The sequence below is a fragment of the Arvicola amphibius genome, chromosome 2 (assembly GCF_903992535.2).
Source record: "Arvicola amphibius chromosome 2, mArvAmp1.2, whole genome shotgun sequence".
NCBI lineage: Eukaryota > Metazoa > Chordata > Mammalia > Rodentia > Cricetidae > Arvicola > Arvicola amphibius.
The window spans coordinates 33,442,543-33,461,299 of NC_052048.2; the positions used below are offsets into that span (position 1 = coordinate 33,442,543).

General features: G+C 46.1%; 1 protein-coding gene and 1 pseudogene across 5 annotated transcripts in view; one reads left to right on the forward strand and one right to left on the reverse strand.

Annotated features, from left to right (window-relative positions):
- The window catches only part of Atg7 (autophagy related 7), a 217,714-nt gene that overhangs the window by 156,693 nt on the left and 42,264 nt on the right, over positions 1-18,757 (reverse strand). For all 5 annotated transcript variants that reach the window (XM_038318653.1, XM_038318649.1, XM_038318648.1 and 2 more), the window contains 3 exons: positions 8,238-8,326; positions 6,279-6,400; positions 1,515-1,605 (listed from right to left, as the gene is read on the reverse strand). In XM_038318653.1, coding sequence (XP_038174581.1) covers positions 1,515-1,605; positions 6,279-6,400; positions 8,238-8,326 — 302 coding nt within the window. The remainder of the gene's footprint in view (positions 1-1,514; positions 1,606-6,278; positions 6,401-8,237; positions 8,327-18,757) is intronic.
- LOC119806413 lies at positions 12,648-13,762 on the forward strand (annotated as a pseudogene).

Consider the following 18,757-nt stretch of genomic DNA (forward strand, 5'->3'; position numbering starts at 1 on the left):
TCACCACCTGCAGCACTCAGGTGAGTGGCCCCTGCACCTCAACTGGGAAACATTGTAGAGATGGCCTTGTTCGTGTAGGTGTGGGAGAGCCAACCTTAGAGGCAGGAAAGCAGGAAATCTCACACAGGTGGTGAGGACAGGGAGAGCCAGCAGGCTGACCTATCCTGCAACTACCCAGGCTCAGAATGAGGAGTTGGCACACTCCAACATCCACCCTATCTATGATCTGCTGGAGAACATGAAGGGGTTGGTCCTGTAGACCCAAAACTGCAGGATCTCCATGCCACAGGGCAACAATAGGATATCAAAGAGGATACCAATGAGGACCCCGTATCGATAGTGTAGCAGAAACCAGAGGCCTCAAACCATTCTCTGCAATGAACACTTGCAAGTAAAGATCCATGGACTAAAGGGTAAACTGTTTGACTCATTGTAAGATTTTTCTTTTTTTCTCTTTATTTTACTTTGGGGAGAGGGTACAAGTGCAGAGAGCTGATATGAAGGAACAGGGAGATGAAGGGGATCAAGATGAAGTGGAAGACACAAAGAATAAACCAAAAGAAAGTTTTTTTTAAAAAACGGAGATACTGGAATAGCCAAAATGGGTGGATTATATATGGAAGGGCAGCCCAGCCCTTTGGATGGAGAGTTCAGGGTAGAGGGTGGGAGATGCCAGCCATAGGCCATAACAGGTAGGGACTGAGGGATGCTGGGCGAACCTGGTGGCCAGGTCTGCTTTGATATGCTAATGGACACTTTCAGCCACTTGACCCAGGCTTGAGATGTACACATCACATGTGCTCCAGTCTAACTTCTAACAGATAGACATGATCTATGGGAGGAAGTGAGACGGAAATAATGAGGCAACCAGAATCAAAGTAAAAACAAGATGAAGCTCACAGGTAACAGAGAGGAGAAGGTTACCATACAGAAAGCATGCCACTGTCCTCTATGATTGCTGGGATGGGCTAAAGTTCCGCTAATGGCTCCTAATGGCAGGGTGAAAGGGGAAGTCAGAGCAGTCCTGAGCTGCTGTGTGGGTTTAAAAGAATGGCTCTTCCAAGTACCGGAGACTCTCCCAGATCTAAAGGGTAGGTGGATGCTCAGCCTTGGAAGTGATGTGGCTTCCCCACAAATGCAATGTCCCTTATAAGATCCTCCAGGGATGGCAAGTGGGACAGAGGTCTACAGCCATGAACAAAGGACTAGAAAAGGATGCAGAGGCAGGTGGATCTCTGTGAGTTCCAGGTCTGCCAGGGCTGCAAAGTGAGGCTCTCTAAACAATAACAGCCATAAAAACTAGAAAAGCCAATGGCGAGGTCCAGGTGTCTGAGCGCCTGCACTGGAAACAAGAGTGGAGAAGCCGTGCATGCCTCGGGATGCCTGTCACACTAATCCTCAAGACAACGTAGACCAGTAGTGGCTGGCTCACTATCAGTACTGGCATCCCTGAACCACACGGCATAGCATTAGCCACACACCCACTGGAGACAAGGGTGCCCAGTCATGTCTACCTTTTGGGGTCCATGCATCCGCTGAGGTTCACCATCCTTGGTCCCATGCCTCCTTTCTGGTTCTTCTCCCAGCCAACTGCTTTCGGACAATCTTAAGGTAAGTAAGACACAAAGTTTACTAAAAGGGGAGATAAGAACAAACCTGAACTCGTGTCTTCACGCCTGTGTGGCAAGCACTCTGAGGACTGAGCCTCTCACCCGGGCTGTCTTCTTCCCCCAACGTGACCTTTTCCCTCTCCTTTTCCCTTTGACTGTCCTCTTTTTTTAAAATTATTTCTATTTTATGTGTATGAGTGTTTTGCCTACGTTAGCACATGCATATAGTATTTTCATAGGCCGGAAGAGGGCATCAGATCCCCTAAAACTGGAGTTACAGACAGTTTTGAGCCACTATATGGGTGCTGGGAACTGGGCTTCGCAAGAGCAGCTAGTGCTCTTTACTGCTGAGCCATCTCTCCAGTCCAACCTTTTCAGTCCTTTTATAGGAGCTCCTGGAAGTCCAGCCCCAGAATTTCCAGAGTTTATCTTATTCTGGGCTACAGAGACTGAGGTGATGGCTCCACACATGTAGATCTGTCACTCTGTGGAGTCGTCTTTCACATCCTTGCAGTCACCACAAACCCCTCAGGGTCACAAGACCTCCCACAATGCCTGCTGTTACTGTGGGACCTCTGTCCTCTCTTTTTCTCAAAGACTTGCTTCTAGTCAGAATAAATCTTCAGCTCCTGAACAGAGAACTCAGCCTTAGCTTACATTTCAGTATCATTTCCAATGTCTGCTTTAAGTAAGGCTCTGGGGTGGGGGCTGGGCTGGGGCTGGGGCTGGGGCTGGGGCTGAGGCTGGGGCTTAGGCTGGTGCTGAGGCTGGGGCTACAGCTTGGTATTAGAGCAATACTCAGGTGAGAAAGCTACAATAATGCAGCTGGGTCCCATTATCAGTTACATACACACTTACTATACACTTACATACACACATATGCACAGGCTTTAACACAAGATACACAGTACACTCACACACACACATGCACATTCACACTCAAACTCCTGAACACCCAAACTCTTAACCTATACTAAGACATCCACAAATATACACTGACAATAGTCACTCTGACAGTGTACATATATGTATACACATAGACACACGTGCTCACTCAAATATATATTCACTTATATACTCAGATACCCACACACTCACAAATATACTGACATATAGGTATACACACATACATTCACCTACATACACTTACAAAGAATAAACCAACACATACATGCAATACTCAAAGATACACAGTCTAATACATGCCAACTCACACTCATATTAATGAATGCATCCATACTAACAGAGAAATGTGCACTTAGTCACATATGCACTCACAAGCTTGCATACCAAGTCACATACATATGCTCACACTCTCTCAGACCGAGACAGACCTTCCCCCAACACATATTCATGTCAACTCATACAGATATACAGGCTCACAAATGCATGCTCACATACAGTCATATTCACATATATTCACACCTGGTGTACATTCACACACACAAAAACACACTCTCACACACATCCATGCAAATAGACTTACGGGCCCTTAGATTTGCACATATAGGCACACAAATTTTCAAACTCACACACATTCATATGTACATGTCTATACATGCTCACAGACAGGTACCAAGTCAGACAACCCTGTTGTGGAATATTAGTTGAAGATGTGTTGCATTTGTTTAGGCTGTGGAATATTTGTTTATTGATGTATTCTTTTACATTTCATTTGTTTAAATCTGAAGTTAAACACCTGATTGGTCTAAGAAAGAGCTGAACAGCCAATAGTGAGGCAGGAGAAAGGACAGGTGAGGCAGAGAGAATAAATAGGAGGAAAAATCTGGGACGAGAGATCATGGAGCAAAAGGAGAAGGGGAGGAGGACATCAGGGGCAGTCACCCAGCTAAACACAAAGCCACAGAGTAAGAAAGGTATATAGAATAGAGAAAGATTGAAACCTCAGAGGCAAAAGGTAAACAGGATAATTTAAGAAAAGCTGACTAGAAACAAGCCAAGCTAAGGCCGAGCATTTCTAAGTAATAATAAGCCTGTGTGATTATTTGGAAGCTGAGTGGTGGGTGCCCAAACACCAAAAAGTAAAAACAACAACAAAACACAACTACACACCCTCCACATGTGTGCATTCCATAAACACTCCAAACCACACACACAAAATACTCATATGCACAGGCACATGTGTGCATACACAGTCATATAAACCCTCATGAACACACATGCTTGCATACCCACGGATGCACACATTAACACTCACATGCTCACTTTTAAGAACACACTCAAGCACACTCACAAAACACACATACCTCATGCACATGCTCACACTAATGCTCAGATGAGGTGGCAGGACTCCTTCACTAGGGATAAAAAGCTTTGGAGCTCCTCACTCAGTTTCTACTGTGAATTCATTATTCTAAAGTATTCTTACTTTCTATTTTAAAAATGCTTTTCAGATACCACCACCATGACACAAATCACGGTCTCCCCTTTACACAATAACACCTAAGACAGCTGGATGTTGCCAATTAAAATATCTACATATACAAGCCTCCCCTTTCCTTCTCTCCATTCACCCATCTATCTATCTATCTGTCTGTCTGTCTGTCTATCTGCAGGAATTCATGTTGCCTTGAACTCATGTTATCTTGAACTCATGGCTAACCTTGAACTCATGATTCTCCTGCCTCCACTTCCCTTGTTCTGAGATTACAGGTATGTGCTACCATGCTTGGTTAGCTACAGCCATTACTAAGAAAATTAGATGCGTTGTAGACTTATTAATAATGAAAAGTACTACATATAAAGATTAGCAATCTACACATCTGCTTCTATATAAGTTATCCTCATAACACACAGTCCAAGTGAAGGAAGAACATGCTGGGAATGAGAAGGTAATTGCTCACAGCTGGGAACCACCAGGCAGCGCACAGGAGAAGGAGAAACTGGGACTGCGACCCATCCCAACAGTGGCCACACCTGCCTTGGCCAGTGTCCAGTGCGGCTTTCTGCCTACTACGGAGGCTTTGTCACTTCTCACATCACTGCTGCTCCAACTGCCGGGTGCCTTGGAGAGCCAAGTGTCACCTGATGATGTGGGGAGTTCTGGGAAATGACAGGCTGCTGACTGACCCGCTCTGGAAACACCACAGAGTGTACTTACACAAATTAAGTGGTCATGAGATCCCTAGGCAACAGACTCTTAAGGGACCACCGTGCTATGTGGTAGATGTTGTTATGCCACACATGGCTACACTGAAGGGTGTGGCTACGGAAACGCCTTGGGCTCACATCATAATGCTAAGAAAGTCTTCACAACGTTTATTATAGAGCTTTATTTGTGGCTAAGTGGAAACACTAATTTACATGTAAAACAGAAGGAAAGCTCCCCTTCTAAGACAAGCAACCACTCTTCAACATGGAGTATGAAGAAGATGGAGGCGGAGGGGACTTTATCAGTTGGGAATGAACAGCAGGCTTGGGACTGAAAAGCATGAGCCACACCAGAGAGGGGAGCAGAATAGCTCAGTGCAGACATCGGAAGACAGCGTGTCCTCAGGGAATAAAATTAGGAGCTTAGGAAAGGGGTCTGGTGACTACATCTTCTTAGCTTCACTTTTTATTGACTCTCTATATAACTCTTATCTTTGAGTTGCAACTTTATAAAGGGAACTTAGTGCATCTAAGGGAGCATGCCATGGGAGCTATTTCAGGATGCACCAGAAGAGGGCGCCAAGACACGCTAATCAGAAAGCCTCAGCTTCCTCCCTGAACCACGCAGAGGATTCTCTGTTCACCTCTCCTGTTGTATTTAAAATCTCCAGGCTGCAGTTCAGAGTCAACAAGAAATGGGGCAATCTTGAGTCCTTCTGACTTGAGCACTGTGGAAGTGATGAGGCACCCCACCCCCGATGCACACACACTAAGGCACACCCGTGCACTGAAGAAAACTGTGCAGTCTGCATGGAGCTGCTCTGCAGACGCACATCACATGGATGTAGGGGATTCATCCGGAAAGAACTATGTGCAGAGACAGTGTAGACAGTAAGCTTAAAAGAGCCCGAGTGAGCAGCGCCAGGCTGGACGCCAACTACTCGGCTTCCTCACGGGATGCACACTTCACACACAGTACTCGTGGTGCGGGCATTTCCCTAACCACTCACACTTGGGCATGAATTCTACCATAAATGTATACACACTGCATGTCTGTACATACACTTTGTATAAATTTGCTCACAGACACACCTAGCACTGTTTGTAAAATGCCTCCTAGACTGTTTCCTGGTCTATAAAACATAGATAAACGCTAATGCCTGCTGTGCAGGGTGAGAGAAGATATTAGAAGGAGGAGAAATGTGCCTTCGCTGACCTTATACTCTGTATGGAGAACGGGATTACACACACCTTCAAGTACTCAATGACTAAACACGTTAATTAATTAACAACAACACCCTTCCTCGAGGAACATGAATGAAGATTTCATGTTGATCAAAAACTTAACAAATAAAAATAAAGCTGGAGAAACACCTTCCAGCCTGGAAAACTCCACTGGAGAAGCTGCCAGAGGACTGAGCCTCCGTCACAGGTGGAGCTCGCACTGCCTGCGAGGTGGGAGCGGCATCTTCTCGCCTGCCATTGTGAAGCTGTAAGCAGGATGCTGGGTCTCTGAACGCTCATCATTACACACATTGGTGAAGACTTGCCAATTACCTGGGCTAAATGCCATTTCTGGAAGTTTCACCTCAAAGATGATGCTGTGTGACACATCTCTCGCCCCCTGCATGGTGCGGTCTCGAAAGCAGAGGACTTCAACGGACTGGAAACTGCTGTTCCTGTTGCCCGCACCGGATATGTGTTTGTTTCATTTGATTAAGAAAGGGGAAGAAAAAGAGCTGGAGTAAGTCTTTCCAGGCCACTTGTAGAGAATTCAGAGCATGCAATCACTCCTGTCTGACCTCCTTAACCTTGGAGAGATTTTGAGCACATTCGTGCAGGCACCCTCTGTCTGTGCATTTAGAGTCTGGCTGCCAATTAAGCTGGGATTTTCCCCCCCAGGTGAACTTTCCTATAGCAATCACATAGCAGACAAAGGAAGCTTTTAAATCAGGGTGGGGATGCTCCCAAGACCTTAACATGGGACTTTAAGGTCCTCTGCCAGCAGACAGGAGACCCACTCACAGCACACGTGCCGGGACTGGCTGAGTGCATGCATAACCAGTCTCTCCAGGATTCGTCAATATTTGTCTATTTTCATATTTTGGAGTAAACATTTTTACTTAAGTAAAGCAAGCACAAAGAAAATCATACACTCCCTCTAAGCTTGACCACACCTATCTGGATCATCCCCTCCTAGGTTCCCACAATGGCTTGTTTTGAACTACATAAATGGAATCATGACATGTATCCTTTCAGGCTAGCTTAATTCACTCAGCATTGTGTTGAAAAAACCATCTGTAGCTAGTTGTGGTGGTGCACACCTTTAATTCTAGCACTCAGGAGGCAAAGACAGGCAGATCTGTGAGTTCCAGGTCAACCAGAACCACACAGTAAGACTCTGTCTTAAAAAAAAAAAAAAGGCACAAATGTGGTGCATATACACACATGGGCCAAACACTCAATACTCATGAAATAAAAATAAGCCTAAAAAAAGAAGAAAGCCATGCATGAAGATATGTTTAGCTAGGTCACCCACTATGATGATCCTCCTATGTCTCTGTCACCATTCGGAAAGGAAGGGCATGAGGCTGTGGCCAGTAATCTCAGTGCTGCTATATACTCTGTGTGTGTGTGTGTGTGTGTGTATGTGTGTGTGTGTGTGTGTATGTGTGTGTGTGTGTGTGCTGCTTACATCCAGCCTGTACCACAGCGAACAATAAGCTCAGAATACTGTGTGTATGTGTGTGTGTATGTATGTGTGTGATGCTTGCATCCAGCCTGTACTGCTATGAACAATAAGCTCAGAATACTCTGTGTGTGTATGTGTGTGTGTGTGCGCACGCGCGCGCGCATGCTACTTGCATCCAGCCTGTACCACTGTGTACAATACGTTCAGAATACTATGTGTGTGTGCTGCTTGCATCCAGCCTGTACCACTGTGGACAATACATTCAGAAAGCCATCACAGAGCCATGGGTGTCACAGCATCTTTTGTGAATTTTGCTGCCTCCCATTTCCACTATTCCTGGCATGGTCACTTTCCTTAGGAGATTTTGGTGGGGCTGGAGACACTGACCTCTTACAGATTTATTTCCCGATACCTGATTATGCTGAGTGTCTTAATCAAGTGCAAGCAGGCTTTTCCCGATACTCCTTTCTATTATTTTAAGATTAGAGAATTTTTTAAAGATGGGAGATGGAAGCAATAGGAAATTCCTGTCTAAAAGCAGGAAGAGGGGCTGGAGAATGTCAGTGTCTTTGCCTCTGGCTACAACCTCACCAAGGTCTAAGTGTCTTCAGTGTAGTGCAGGCTGGTGCCAGGGCCGGGACTCCCTAGCAGACATGCTTAAGAGAACCAGGGGTAGAAACTGGACCACAATTTAATTGGCTTATTTTCTAGTTTCCATGCCAGGAATAAAATCAACGCACTTAAGGAAAGATGCTGACATAAGCAGAGCTGCTGTGGGAAACACACAGATGAAGACACACAGACATGGACACACATGTAAATACCATCTATGGGCTGCCAGGACCAAAAAATTCCTCAAAGGCCATCCAGGGTACTGGGCTAGGTTACAGGGATCGTACACACCAACTGTTATCTGTGAACAGAAAACACTTGCTGAGAGCCACACCAGGTCAATCTGACAGTACCACACACAGCTAACCCGCCACAGAAAGTAAACACTTGGCGGAAGACTGAAGGGAAGAAAGCCTTGGAATCTCACCCTGGATGAGAGGTCTGACAGGCAAGAACTGGAATAGTTCCCCTGTGCTCCCTGCCCTGGCATGTGGCATGGCAGAAAGCAAGAACCAGAGAGTTCAGAAAGAAGAAAGACTGGAATGAAAGAAGGAGAGAGGGAGACACAGAAGCTAGGGGCAGAGGACAGACTACCTTCAGGACTTACAGAGGAGCGCCTCTTAGAGAAATCAAGCTGTAAGAATGGCTCATCTGTGTGCGCTTAAGACAGAAAACAGGAACAAGGACTGTGCCCTGAGTCTGCAGTCGGTTCAGGTTAAAAAGCTAGATGCCTGCATAGTGGGAACACATACACTTCCCACTCCTCTCTACTAGATGCCTGCATAGTGGGAACACAGACTCCTCCCACTCCTCTCTACTGCTCCCTTAACTCTGACTTCCATCTGGATAATTCTAGTCAGCTTCAAACCACAGGCCACCAGTGAGGGCTTCACTTGGGGAGGCACAGAGCTGCCTCCTCCCACGAGCCATCACACACTGTAGGTGAGACGTATTTTTTTCTGTCTCCTCTCTGTCAAAAGGTCCCTGGCTCCCCAGACCAATCTGTCTATCTATCCTTCCTTCTTTCATTTTTTCATTTTTCTTTTTATCTTTTCTTCTTTTTCCCAAACAGGGTTTCTCTGTGTAGCCCTGGCTGTCCTAGAACTCACTCTGTAGACCAGGCTGGCCTCAAACTCAAGAGAACTGCCTGCCTATGCCCGCTCCTGAATTAAAGGTGTGTGCCACCATACCCACCCAGATATTGATTTCTAAAAACCATTCTCTAATAACATGTCAAGGCACTTTGGACACATGGCTGATTTTAGGGCTGGGACAGAGAAAACACAAGGTACGCCTGGACCATCTTATAGTACCAAAAAAAAAAAAAAGAATGAGGCCACATCAGGGAAATGAAGACAGCACAAGGAACAAGGAGCCTGAGTGTCCAAACAGGAGGGGGCCATGATCTGAACTATACATAAGTGTGTATGGCCCATGGCAGCGTGCTTGTCTAGTGTGTGCCAGGCCCTGAATTTCATCCTCAGCTCTGCCAAAAAAAGAAAAAAAAAAAGAAATAGATTAAGCCATATTGGAATAAGAACTCAAACAATGTGTATGGATGCTGCCCTCTTCAGGAGAGGACCTTAATCCTCCCATCTCTGGGAGAGACTGAACTGAAGGGTTTGTTTCAGAAGTGTAACTTTACAGGGGAGGCTGTAACCAAGAGCCCCATGTGGACATCATGGGTCCCTGGGGAGGAGGAAAGAGCAGGGGAAATTGATTACATTTAGATTCTTTTAAAAACCCATAACCACATTTTTTTTAAAAAAATATTTTTATTTATTTTTCCATACAATATTTTGATCATATGATTTCCCCTCCACCTACCCCTCCCCACCCATTTCTCATACCCACCCAACTTTATGTTCTTTCTCCCTAAAACAAAACAAAGCAACAAAACAAATACCAACACAAATAAGCAAACTATATATATATATATTTAAAAAAGCCCCAGCAAGACAAAAATATGAAAATGAAACTAGATCAGTCATGGGGACTAGGGGAAATAACTACTACTATTATTCTGGTAAATAAATATAGCAATAAAATGACTCCTAATGACATATTGCTATACCCACAGATCAGAGTATTGCCCAATCTTCATCAGAGAATCTTCTTGTAGTAGATGGGAATTAACACAGAGACTCACAGATAGACAATATGTGGAGAGTGAGAGACTTTGGCGCATTCAGCCCTAAATGGGACGTCCTACACCCTCACCTCAGAGCTCAGGAAGCTAACTAAGCAGAAGAGGAGGCAGAGGTGGTGGGCAATTGCAAGGAAACAGCAGGATGGATACACGTGAACTCACAGAGATGGTGGCAGCACGCACAAGGCCTGTACTGGTTCAAACCAAGAAAATCCCAACACTGAGAAGGGGAACTGGACACAAAGTCTCGCCCCCTAATCAAGATGTTACCTGCAAATGATACTCACTGTCACTGGGGATACCAGCCACACCGCAGGGCAGGTCCCAGGCTAGGAGTAATTGGCCAATGCAAAACAGACATCAAAAACGTGTGTGTATAATGGTGTCCTCTTTGGTTTGACTTGCTATTTTTTGTCTTAATTTTTTTTTAAATTTAGTTTGTGTCCATCAGCACCTTTTAATAAGAAAACAGATATTCTGAAAACATAGCTAAACAATTAAACTGTCAAGGCCATCCACACAAGACAGTTTGGAGAGCCTAAGAGACTGAGAAGACACGACACAGCAGAAAGCCTGCGGTGTAAGGCTGACTCAGGAGCTCCTGGGGAAACGGAGAGCAACGCAGCCGCCCTGGTGCCCTGGTGCCTGGGCTCTGAAGAGGGAGCAGAGGCGGAAGGTAACAGTGGAAGGAAACAGAAACTCCCCAGGACAGACCGGAACCTGCACCAGTCTTTACAACTATCTTCTTTTTGATATTTTCCCAGTTACTCTAAAAAATTATTTTGTTTTTTATGTGTGTGAATGTTTTCCTTGCATGTATCTTCACCATGTGAGAGCCTGGTACCCTCAGAGGTCAGACTGGAACTAGAGTTACAGATGATTGTAAATTGGGATTAAAGGTGTGTGCTGGAACACCCAGTTCTGTCCTACTTTTCATTTAAATTAGCCCAGAAGCTTTATGCCTTTATTCCCTATCGTGCTTAGTGCAGTGTAAGCCAAAAGCAGAAGCGGAAGCAACAGCTAAAGAATCCCCTGTCCACATCTTCCTGCATAACTATTGTCCTGGTTGGCCCCTCCCCTTGCCAACTTGACAAAAGTTAGTGTTGTCTGGAGAGAGGAATTAAAATGCCGCTATAAAAGTTCCCATAGGCAAATCCATAGTATATATTATTGATTAATAACTGATGTGGGCAGGCTGAGGTAGGCAGTGTCACCCCTGGGATACGTAAGAAAGGAAACCGACCAAGCCAAGGACGCAAGTCAGTAAGCAGCATTCTTCCATGGCTGTTTCTGTTCCTGCCTCCAGGCTGCTGCCTTCACTTGCCCTCATGATAGTCTAAACTGTAAGATAAAATAAACCATTTCTTCTCCATTTCTTTGGGTGCGGTCTCTGCCACAGCAATAGAAATCCTAGCTAAGACAACCACTCCTAACTATTCTTTACATAAATATATTTGTATTATGACTTCTAAACAGAAGTGGAGTCATGCCATAAATACAAATTTCTGTCTCGCATCATACCTAAGCTCCTCCTGGTCTGCAAGAGTTCTGCAGCCATTGCTAGCAGTGGCTGAATGGTGTTCCGTGGCAGAGATGCATAAGCCTTTGGTATGTCCTGCTGGAAGACAGGTCCATTGTCATCTCTCCTCAATCTCAGAAAATGAAATTTACTATTACCAACATCTAATTAACACGAGTTCACAGCTATCCTCTATAATTATTTGCTACTTTCTTGATTATGTAAAACTCTCTAGTTTTGTTTGTTTGTCTTTGTTTTTCAAGACAGGGTTTCTTTGTGTAACAGCCCTGGCTGTCCTAGAACTAGCTCTTGTAGACCAGACTGGCCTCAAACTCACAGAGATCCATCTACCTGCCTCTGCTTCCTGAGTGCTGGGATTAAAGGCATGCACCACCACCACCTGGCCTAACTCCTTAATTTTTGAAGTCTTTTCTAGCAGTATCTCCATGTCTTCAGGGCAAATAGATAGATGTGTATCTACGTACAAATAAGTTCTCTCCAGAGAGATAAAATATTGTCCTCATACAGAGAACTTTTATGAACACAGCTATCAAAGCCATGCTGAGCCCCGCCTCTTACCACACGAGCAGCCAAAGCCAAGCATTCAGTCCTGCAGGCCTTGCTGGTCCTATGTCAATTGTGAGGAAAATCATGGCCCCCACCTAGCAGGTGGATCTTTACTGTGAAGACCTGAGCACGCGAAGCCTAGCGTGCACCTGTGCTAATAACAGCAGCAGGGGAGCCCACGGCCTCCAAGGGGTACTCAGTGACCCACATCTCCATCAACTTCTCGGTAATTCTGATGCCCTTGCTCCGGTCTGTGAACTTAAATTTGGGACGCACTAGAGAGGGTAGTCTTGGGGTCAAGAGAAAAAAAACAAAATAAACTCATGGGGCTTCTTGTCATGTCCTCAAAATCCCTGACTGGCTCTGTGGCTTCCCGTGCTGCTCACTATGGTGTGCAAGCCAGGAGCATCCGTGTCCCTGGGGCACTTGGTCCTCTTCTCAGCCTGCATGCTCAGAGGAACCTGGGGTGCACCCACAGCCACCAGGCTTCAACAGCAGCGCTCCCCTCACCCCGCCATGGCTCTGCTCTTCTCACACTATAGTCGCCTGGTGGGGCTCCAAGTCCAGAGGTTCTGATCAACCTGGGCCTTGGCTGCAGCAGTGAGCTTTGGTGCTAGTGATAGAAGCCAGGGCCACATGTGTGTTACAACAACACTCCAGTGCTGAGCACATCCTCGACGCCATTGCTGGGTCTCCAGGTGGTTCTAACAACAGCTGAAGACCACAGCTCAACAGTGTGTAGCAGTTTCTAGAAAGGATGGACGCACGCTACCCATGGACATCACAGCTGCCTGGAGGCTGGCTGCACTTAGGCGCACACCCAATCTGATCCCCCATCTCTGTAAGGGAAAAAAAGTACATATGTGCTCGGCAGACACCCAGGACATTCTTACACACAATCACTTCAGTGCTAATGCTTTAGAGTCTAAAAAAAAGAGCACTTGCTTAGAGAGTGGTTCAGCGCAGCTTTTTCCTTACTGTAACTGATGATTTCTTGGACCACTCTGTATTCCTCACTCAAGGACCATACATGATGAAGCAAGCATGATATCAAACTGGGTAGAGGAAAAGGAGGAACTTTCCTTTTGCTGTAGCCTGATGCCGCCGAGGTTACGCACGCGTGAGGGTGGTCAGCAGAAGCAGACATGCGCTACATCACCTCTATTTGCTTGCTGCCCTTGGGGGCAACTCCTCTCCTAGCGCCAAAGACATTAAGAAGATATTAGACAGCGTGGGCATGTGGGCATCGAGGCAGACGATGACCGGCTCAACAAGGTCATCTTGTGAGCTGAATGGAAAAACATTGAGGATGGTATCGCCCAGGGTGTTGGCAAACTTGCCAATGTGCCTGCAGGTGGGGCTGTGGCTGTTTCTGCCGTTCCTGGCTCTGCAGCTCCTGCTGCTGGTTCTGTACCCCCCTTCCTCCCCCCCCACCCGCTGCAGCAGAGGAGGAGGAGTCCAAGGAGTCGGATGATGACATGGGATTTGCCCTGTTTGATTAAATCTCTGCTCCCCTGCAAATAAAACCTTTTTATGTATCTTGAAAAAAAAAAGAGGAACCGGGGGCTGGAGAGATGGCTCAGCAGTTAAGAACATTGCCTGCTCTTCCAAAGGTCCTGAGTTCAATTCCCAGCAACCACATGGTGGCTCACAACCATCTGCAATGAGGTCTGGTGCCCTCTTCTGGCCTTCAGGCATACACGCAGACAGAATATTGTATACATAATAAATAAATAAATATTTTGGAAAAAAAGAGGAACCAACACATCCAATCTATACAATGATTGTAAGACATTCCTGATTTTAGAAAATCTGATAATATGAAGAAGGGCACAGAAAGAGGATGGAGAGGCAGGAGGACCTGAGATTGCAGCAGGGTGCTAGACTCCTTTCCCATCCTGGCATCTTGCACAGCCCCTGCTGCTCAGCACCTAGTGGCTGCAGACAACTGAACCAGTCAGCTTCTCCAGGCCCGCTACACCACCCACCTTGCTCCTAGTATCTGGTCCTGGAGCAGCTGGTCAAGGGGAGTCTCTGAGTGCTAAGACCAGAAGCTCACATCCAGAACAGCAGCCCCACATCCTCAAGATCCATTTCCTTCCCTCTCAGCATTTGCTCTGTGTCAGTTTTAGCCCTGGAATTCTCCTGACGAGGATGGTGTGGGGGCTGGCAAGCCAGAGAACTAGATCTGAATTGCAGGCATCTCCCTGAGCTCCTCTGCTCCGACCACCTGCCACACCACCACCTGCCACTCTCTGAAGTCCCCTTTATGCAGCAAGGGGGGAGTGGCTTCACTCTTCCTGTGACAGCAGAGTGCCTAACATTAGGGTTTACACAGCAGAAAAAGCACCGGCCACTGTCAGCAGGTGCCTGCTAACTTCACACCTAACTGGTTTCAAGACCCCAAAGAAAGTTTTTCCCTCATCTGCAAATGGAAAGAGTTTTGGGGGGCTGGGACAGTGTGTGCTGTGAGGTGCTTGGCTAGCATACAAGCAGCCAGGGGATTTAATCTGCAGCACCTAAACCAGAGTAGAAGCCCTAGCCCTCAGGTGGAGGCAGGAGGGTTGGAAGTTCAATGTCATTCTTAGCTACACAGGGAGGTCAGAGCCAGCTTGGACAGGGTGGCCTAATCTCTATCTCTAGTGTCAAAAAGGAAGAAGGAAGGGAGGGCGGGGTGGGGAGGGAGGAACTCAGAAAAAAGGAAGAAGGAAGGAAGGAAAGGGGGGAGGGAGTAAAGGAAAAAGTGCTGATTTGTTTCCTCTCAGAGGCCTCTCTTCAGATGTGGAGAATTTTAGATGACATCATAGGAAAAAAAAGGAATCACAGCTAGGGCCCAGAACAGCAGAGCCCAGTGAAGCTCAGTCCCACGGGGTCTAAGAGCACTTGAGAGGTATTTAGGAAGAGCCTCCGTATCAACCCAGAAAATGACATTCCTCTAGAAATCTGAGTCAACTGTCAAACATGACTTCATGAAAAAAAAAATGTCTGCTGTGCAGAAGGTCCTACACGACTTACTCTAGGGTGACCTTTGGTAACTGACAACATCTGAGCTTAATTTACCCATCTCTCAAGCGATTCTCACCTGCATTCAGCACAGACTGAGAACGGGGCTATCACCCAAGAAGCAGTAACCATGGCAACAGTGCAGACACCCCTTGCTGCAGTCACCTCCCCACATCCTGTTCCAGTTCAGTTTGTCACCTCCATCTTCAGTTTCAAGGTCCTTTTATAACAGGTAGAAAAGACAAGGGCACAAGGGCCAACTGATCAACACTCCCTGGGTCTCAAGTTTTATCATCCACAAACGTAGAGTTGGACCTAAATGCTATCTACAGTCTATCAACTAGACCATTACACTCCATGCCGCAGCAGACGCCCAGCCTCAGAGAAGACGTGCATTTCTGGGTAGGAGGGAATAAGAAACCTTTGAGCAGAAATAAACAGGAATCAATTTCTTAGAACACCCTGACCTAGGATGAGACATATAGAGCAGGGGTGATTAGCTAAACAGGAACATCTGCCATGCACCCACAAACAGGGGTCAGGCTTAAAAGGCGAGGGGAGTTCTCCTATGGAGAAGGCATGCAGGAGGCAGACATGCACCACACAGGAGATGACAGAGCCCATTTGACAAGGAGCTAAGTATTAAGTGTCATTTAACCTTCCTTTGAGGATTTGAAAGCGATTCCAAAGTCTCTTGGTGCTTCAGCAGCTAATGTGGAGCCCCAGTCTCAGGAGAAGCTATTTGGGGTAGTGAGGGCCAGGTGAACCAGCTTAATGACAGAAATGAAGACTGACTAGGAGTTCTGGGTTCTAAACCTGGCTTTGCCACAAAGTAACTGCATGAACTCGGCCGACTCACTTCCTTTATGACACAGCAGCAGAACAGAACTGAAAAGGAAGGCTGCTTCAAGGTTTATAAATGTGTGCTCCTTTCTGCTTTGCTGAGAGCATGCAGCTCGGTGAAGTGGCGCAGCTGGGATCTGGCAACTGTCCATGGAGCAATTTGCGGAAAACTACAACAGGAGAAAAAAGAGGGCAAAACAGTCAAGCTGGCCATCTTCAGTTGGAGGGTTTTCCTGCGAGGATCCCATACAAATGGCTGCCTCTAACTCTCAAACACTCAATATCCCAGGCAATGGACAAAGACTCCTTTTTAAAAGCACAGGGAAGAAAATGCATGTCTCAAGTGCACTCCAAGGTCACGGTCTTGAACAAAGACCCAAAGAATTACCTAACACTAAGTGGTAGCTAAGTGAAGAGCAGGTCCCGCTAGCAGCAGACAGAAGCCTAGGAACCACAGGAGGAGCTGCTGTAATTATGAAGCATTTTCTACCCTTCAGTAACTGTGCCGGTCGGAGGAAGATGAGCAAGGCTTTCTCTGGGGACAGGCAGCAGGATGCCTCTACTGGCTGCTCCCAAGTCCTCACAAGAACTGACTTGGAAGGGGACAGCACTGCAGAGCGATGTGGAACCAACTCTGTCAGCTGAAACCAGCGCTTCTTGCAGGAAACAAGAACTTAAATGGGGGCCATTTCTGAGCCCGCCAAGTGTGTAAGAACGTAAACATGTGATGCTGGGGAAGCACGCAGCAGTGTGTGGCAGTGGTCACTAGCACTAGTGATCTCAACATGGCACCCATAGGCTTGTGACAGCCAACCCTGGCTGCCTCTCCTCCACTCAGGGTTCTGTGACTTCACCTTCGTATTTTAAATAATCCATAGTAAGAATCCCAGTGCAGAGGAAATGAGCAAACACTACAAAATCTGGTGAGTCCTCCTTAAGGACCAGCTGTTAAGACATTAACCAGCACACCATTGACTACAAACCATAAAATGATCCAGGATGGTGAGCTGGATCAGACGATAAGATGCTTCCTGGACAACTATGTGCACTTGGTGATCTGAATTTGTTTCCCAGAATTCAAGGTGTGGGAAGAGAACTGACTCTTGCAAGCTGTCTGCTGACATCTACAAGTACACCCTCCTCTCTCTCTCTCCTCTCTCTCTCCTCTCTCTCTCTCTCACACACACACACAAATTAAGAATATTTAAGCATTTCTCTCTTCAATTTAGTAATTCTTTATCTAAAGAGCTTTCTTTAGAGAAAACTCAAGGTGCAGGTGAGTTGGGAAGGAAAAATTCATACACTAAAAAAAAAAAAAAAATCACTTGCCGGGTGGTGGTTTGCACATACTTTAATCCCAGCACTTGGGAGGCAAAGACAGGCAGATCTCTGTGAGTTCAAGGCCAGCCTAGATTAAAGCGTGAGTTCCAGGACAGGTCCCAAAGCTACAGAGAAACCCTATCCCAAAAAACAAAAACAAACAAACAAACAAACATCACTGGATGGTGGTGGTGCATGTCTTTAATCCCAGCACTTGGAAGGCAGAGGCAGGTAGATCAGATCTCTATGAGTTTGAGACCAGTCTGGTCTACAGATCGAGTTCCAGGACAGTCAGGGCTATACAAAGAAACTCTGTCTCAAAAAACAAAAAACAAAATCTAAACAGTAATGAAGTATGAGAGCTAGCTGTCAAAAATAGTAAAGATATTATTACACACCTTCTAAAAAGGGGTGTGGAGCACGATATTATTCTAAAAGGCTGCAATCAAACAGAATATGGTATAATTTTTGTTTCAAATAATGCACAGAAAAGGTTACAAGGAAACACACACAATTGACTTCAAAAACAACACAAAGCTAAGTATGGTGGCACAGGCTCACAATCCTAGAACTTGGGAGGCTGAGGCAGGAGAATCTCAGGTTCCAGGCCATCCTGAGGTACATATCGATACCTTTCCTTGAAAATAAAATAAAAAATCTCAAAACTTAAAATCAGTGGCTAAAGAACTGTGAAGCTTTGCAATGACGGTAGCGAGCTGAAGCTGGAAATCAAGCACACGCAGCACAGCGAGCACAGTGCACTGACACACCGTGCTTGCACAATCTATGATGATGATGATGATGATGATGATAGTTGTGTGTGTGAAGCACATGCACACTATGGTGTATATGGAGTTCAAAGCCAACTCTATAGAATTGGTCCTCTCCTTCCACCTTTGCTTGGGTTCCAGAGATCGAGCCCAGGTCTCCAGGCTTGGGTGACAAGTACCTTCAACCAGTGAGCCATCTTGTCAGCCGGGAGATGACCTATTTGTGGCTCAAATCATTGAGTGGATCATAACCAGAACTTTACAAAGATAAACCATGAGCTGTGGTATGGTTCAGTGGCATAGTTCTTACCTAGCATGCAGGAGGCCCTGGGTTCCATCCCCAGCATTGTGTGTGTGTGTGTGTGTGTGTGTGTGTGTGTGTGTGTGTGTGTGTGTGTATTTCCCACCACACATCATCACATGCATATTCTCTTTTTCTATCTTTCTCGGCTACCCTGGAACTTGCTCTATAGACCAGGTTGGATCTAGAACTCACAGATCCGCCTGCCCCTGCCTAACGAGTGCTGGGCATACAAGTGAGTGTGATCACAACTTGCTTCT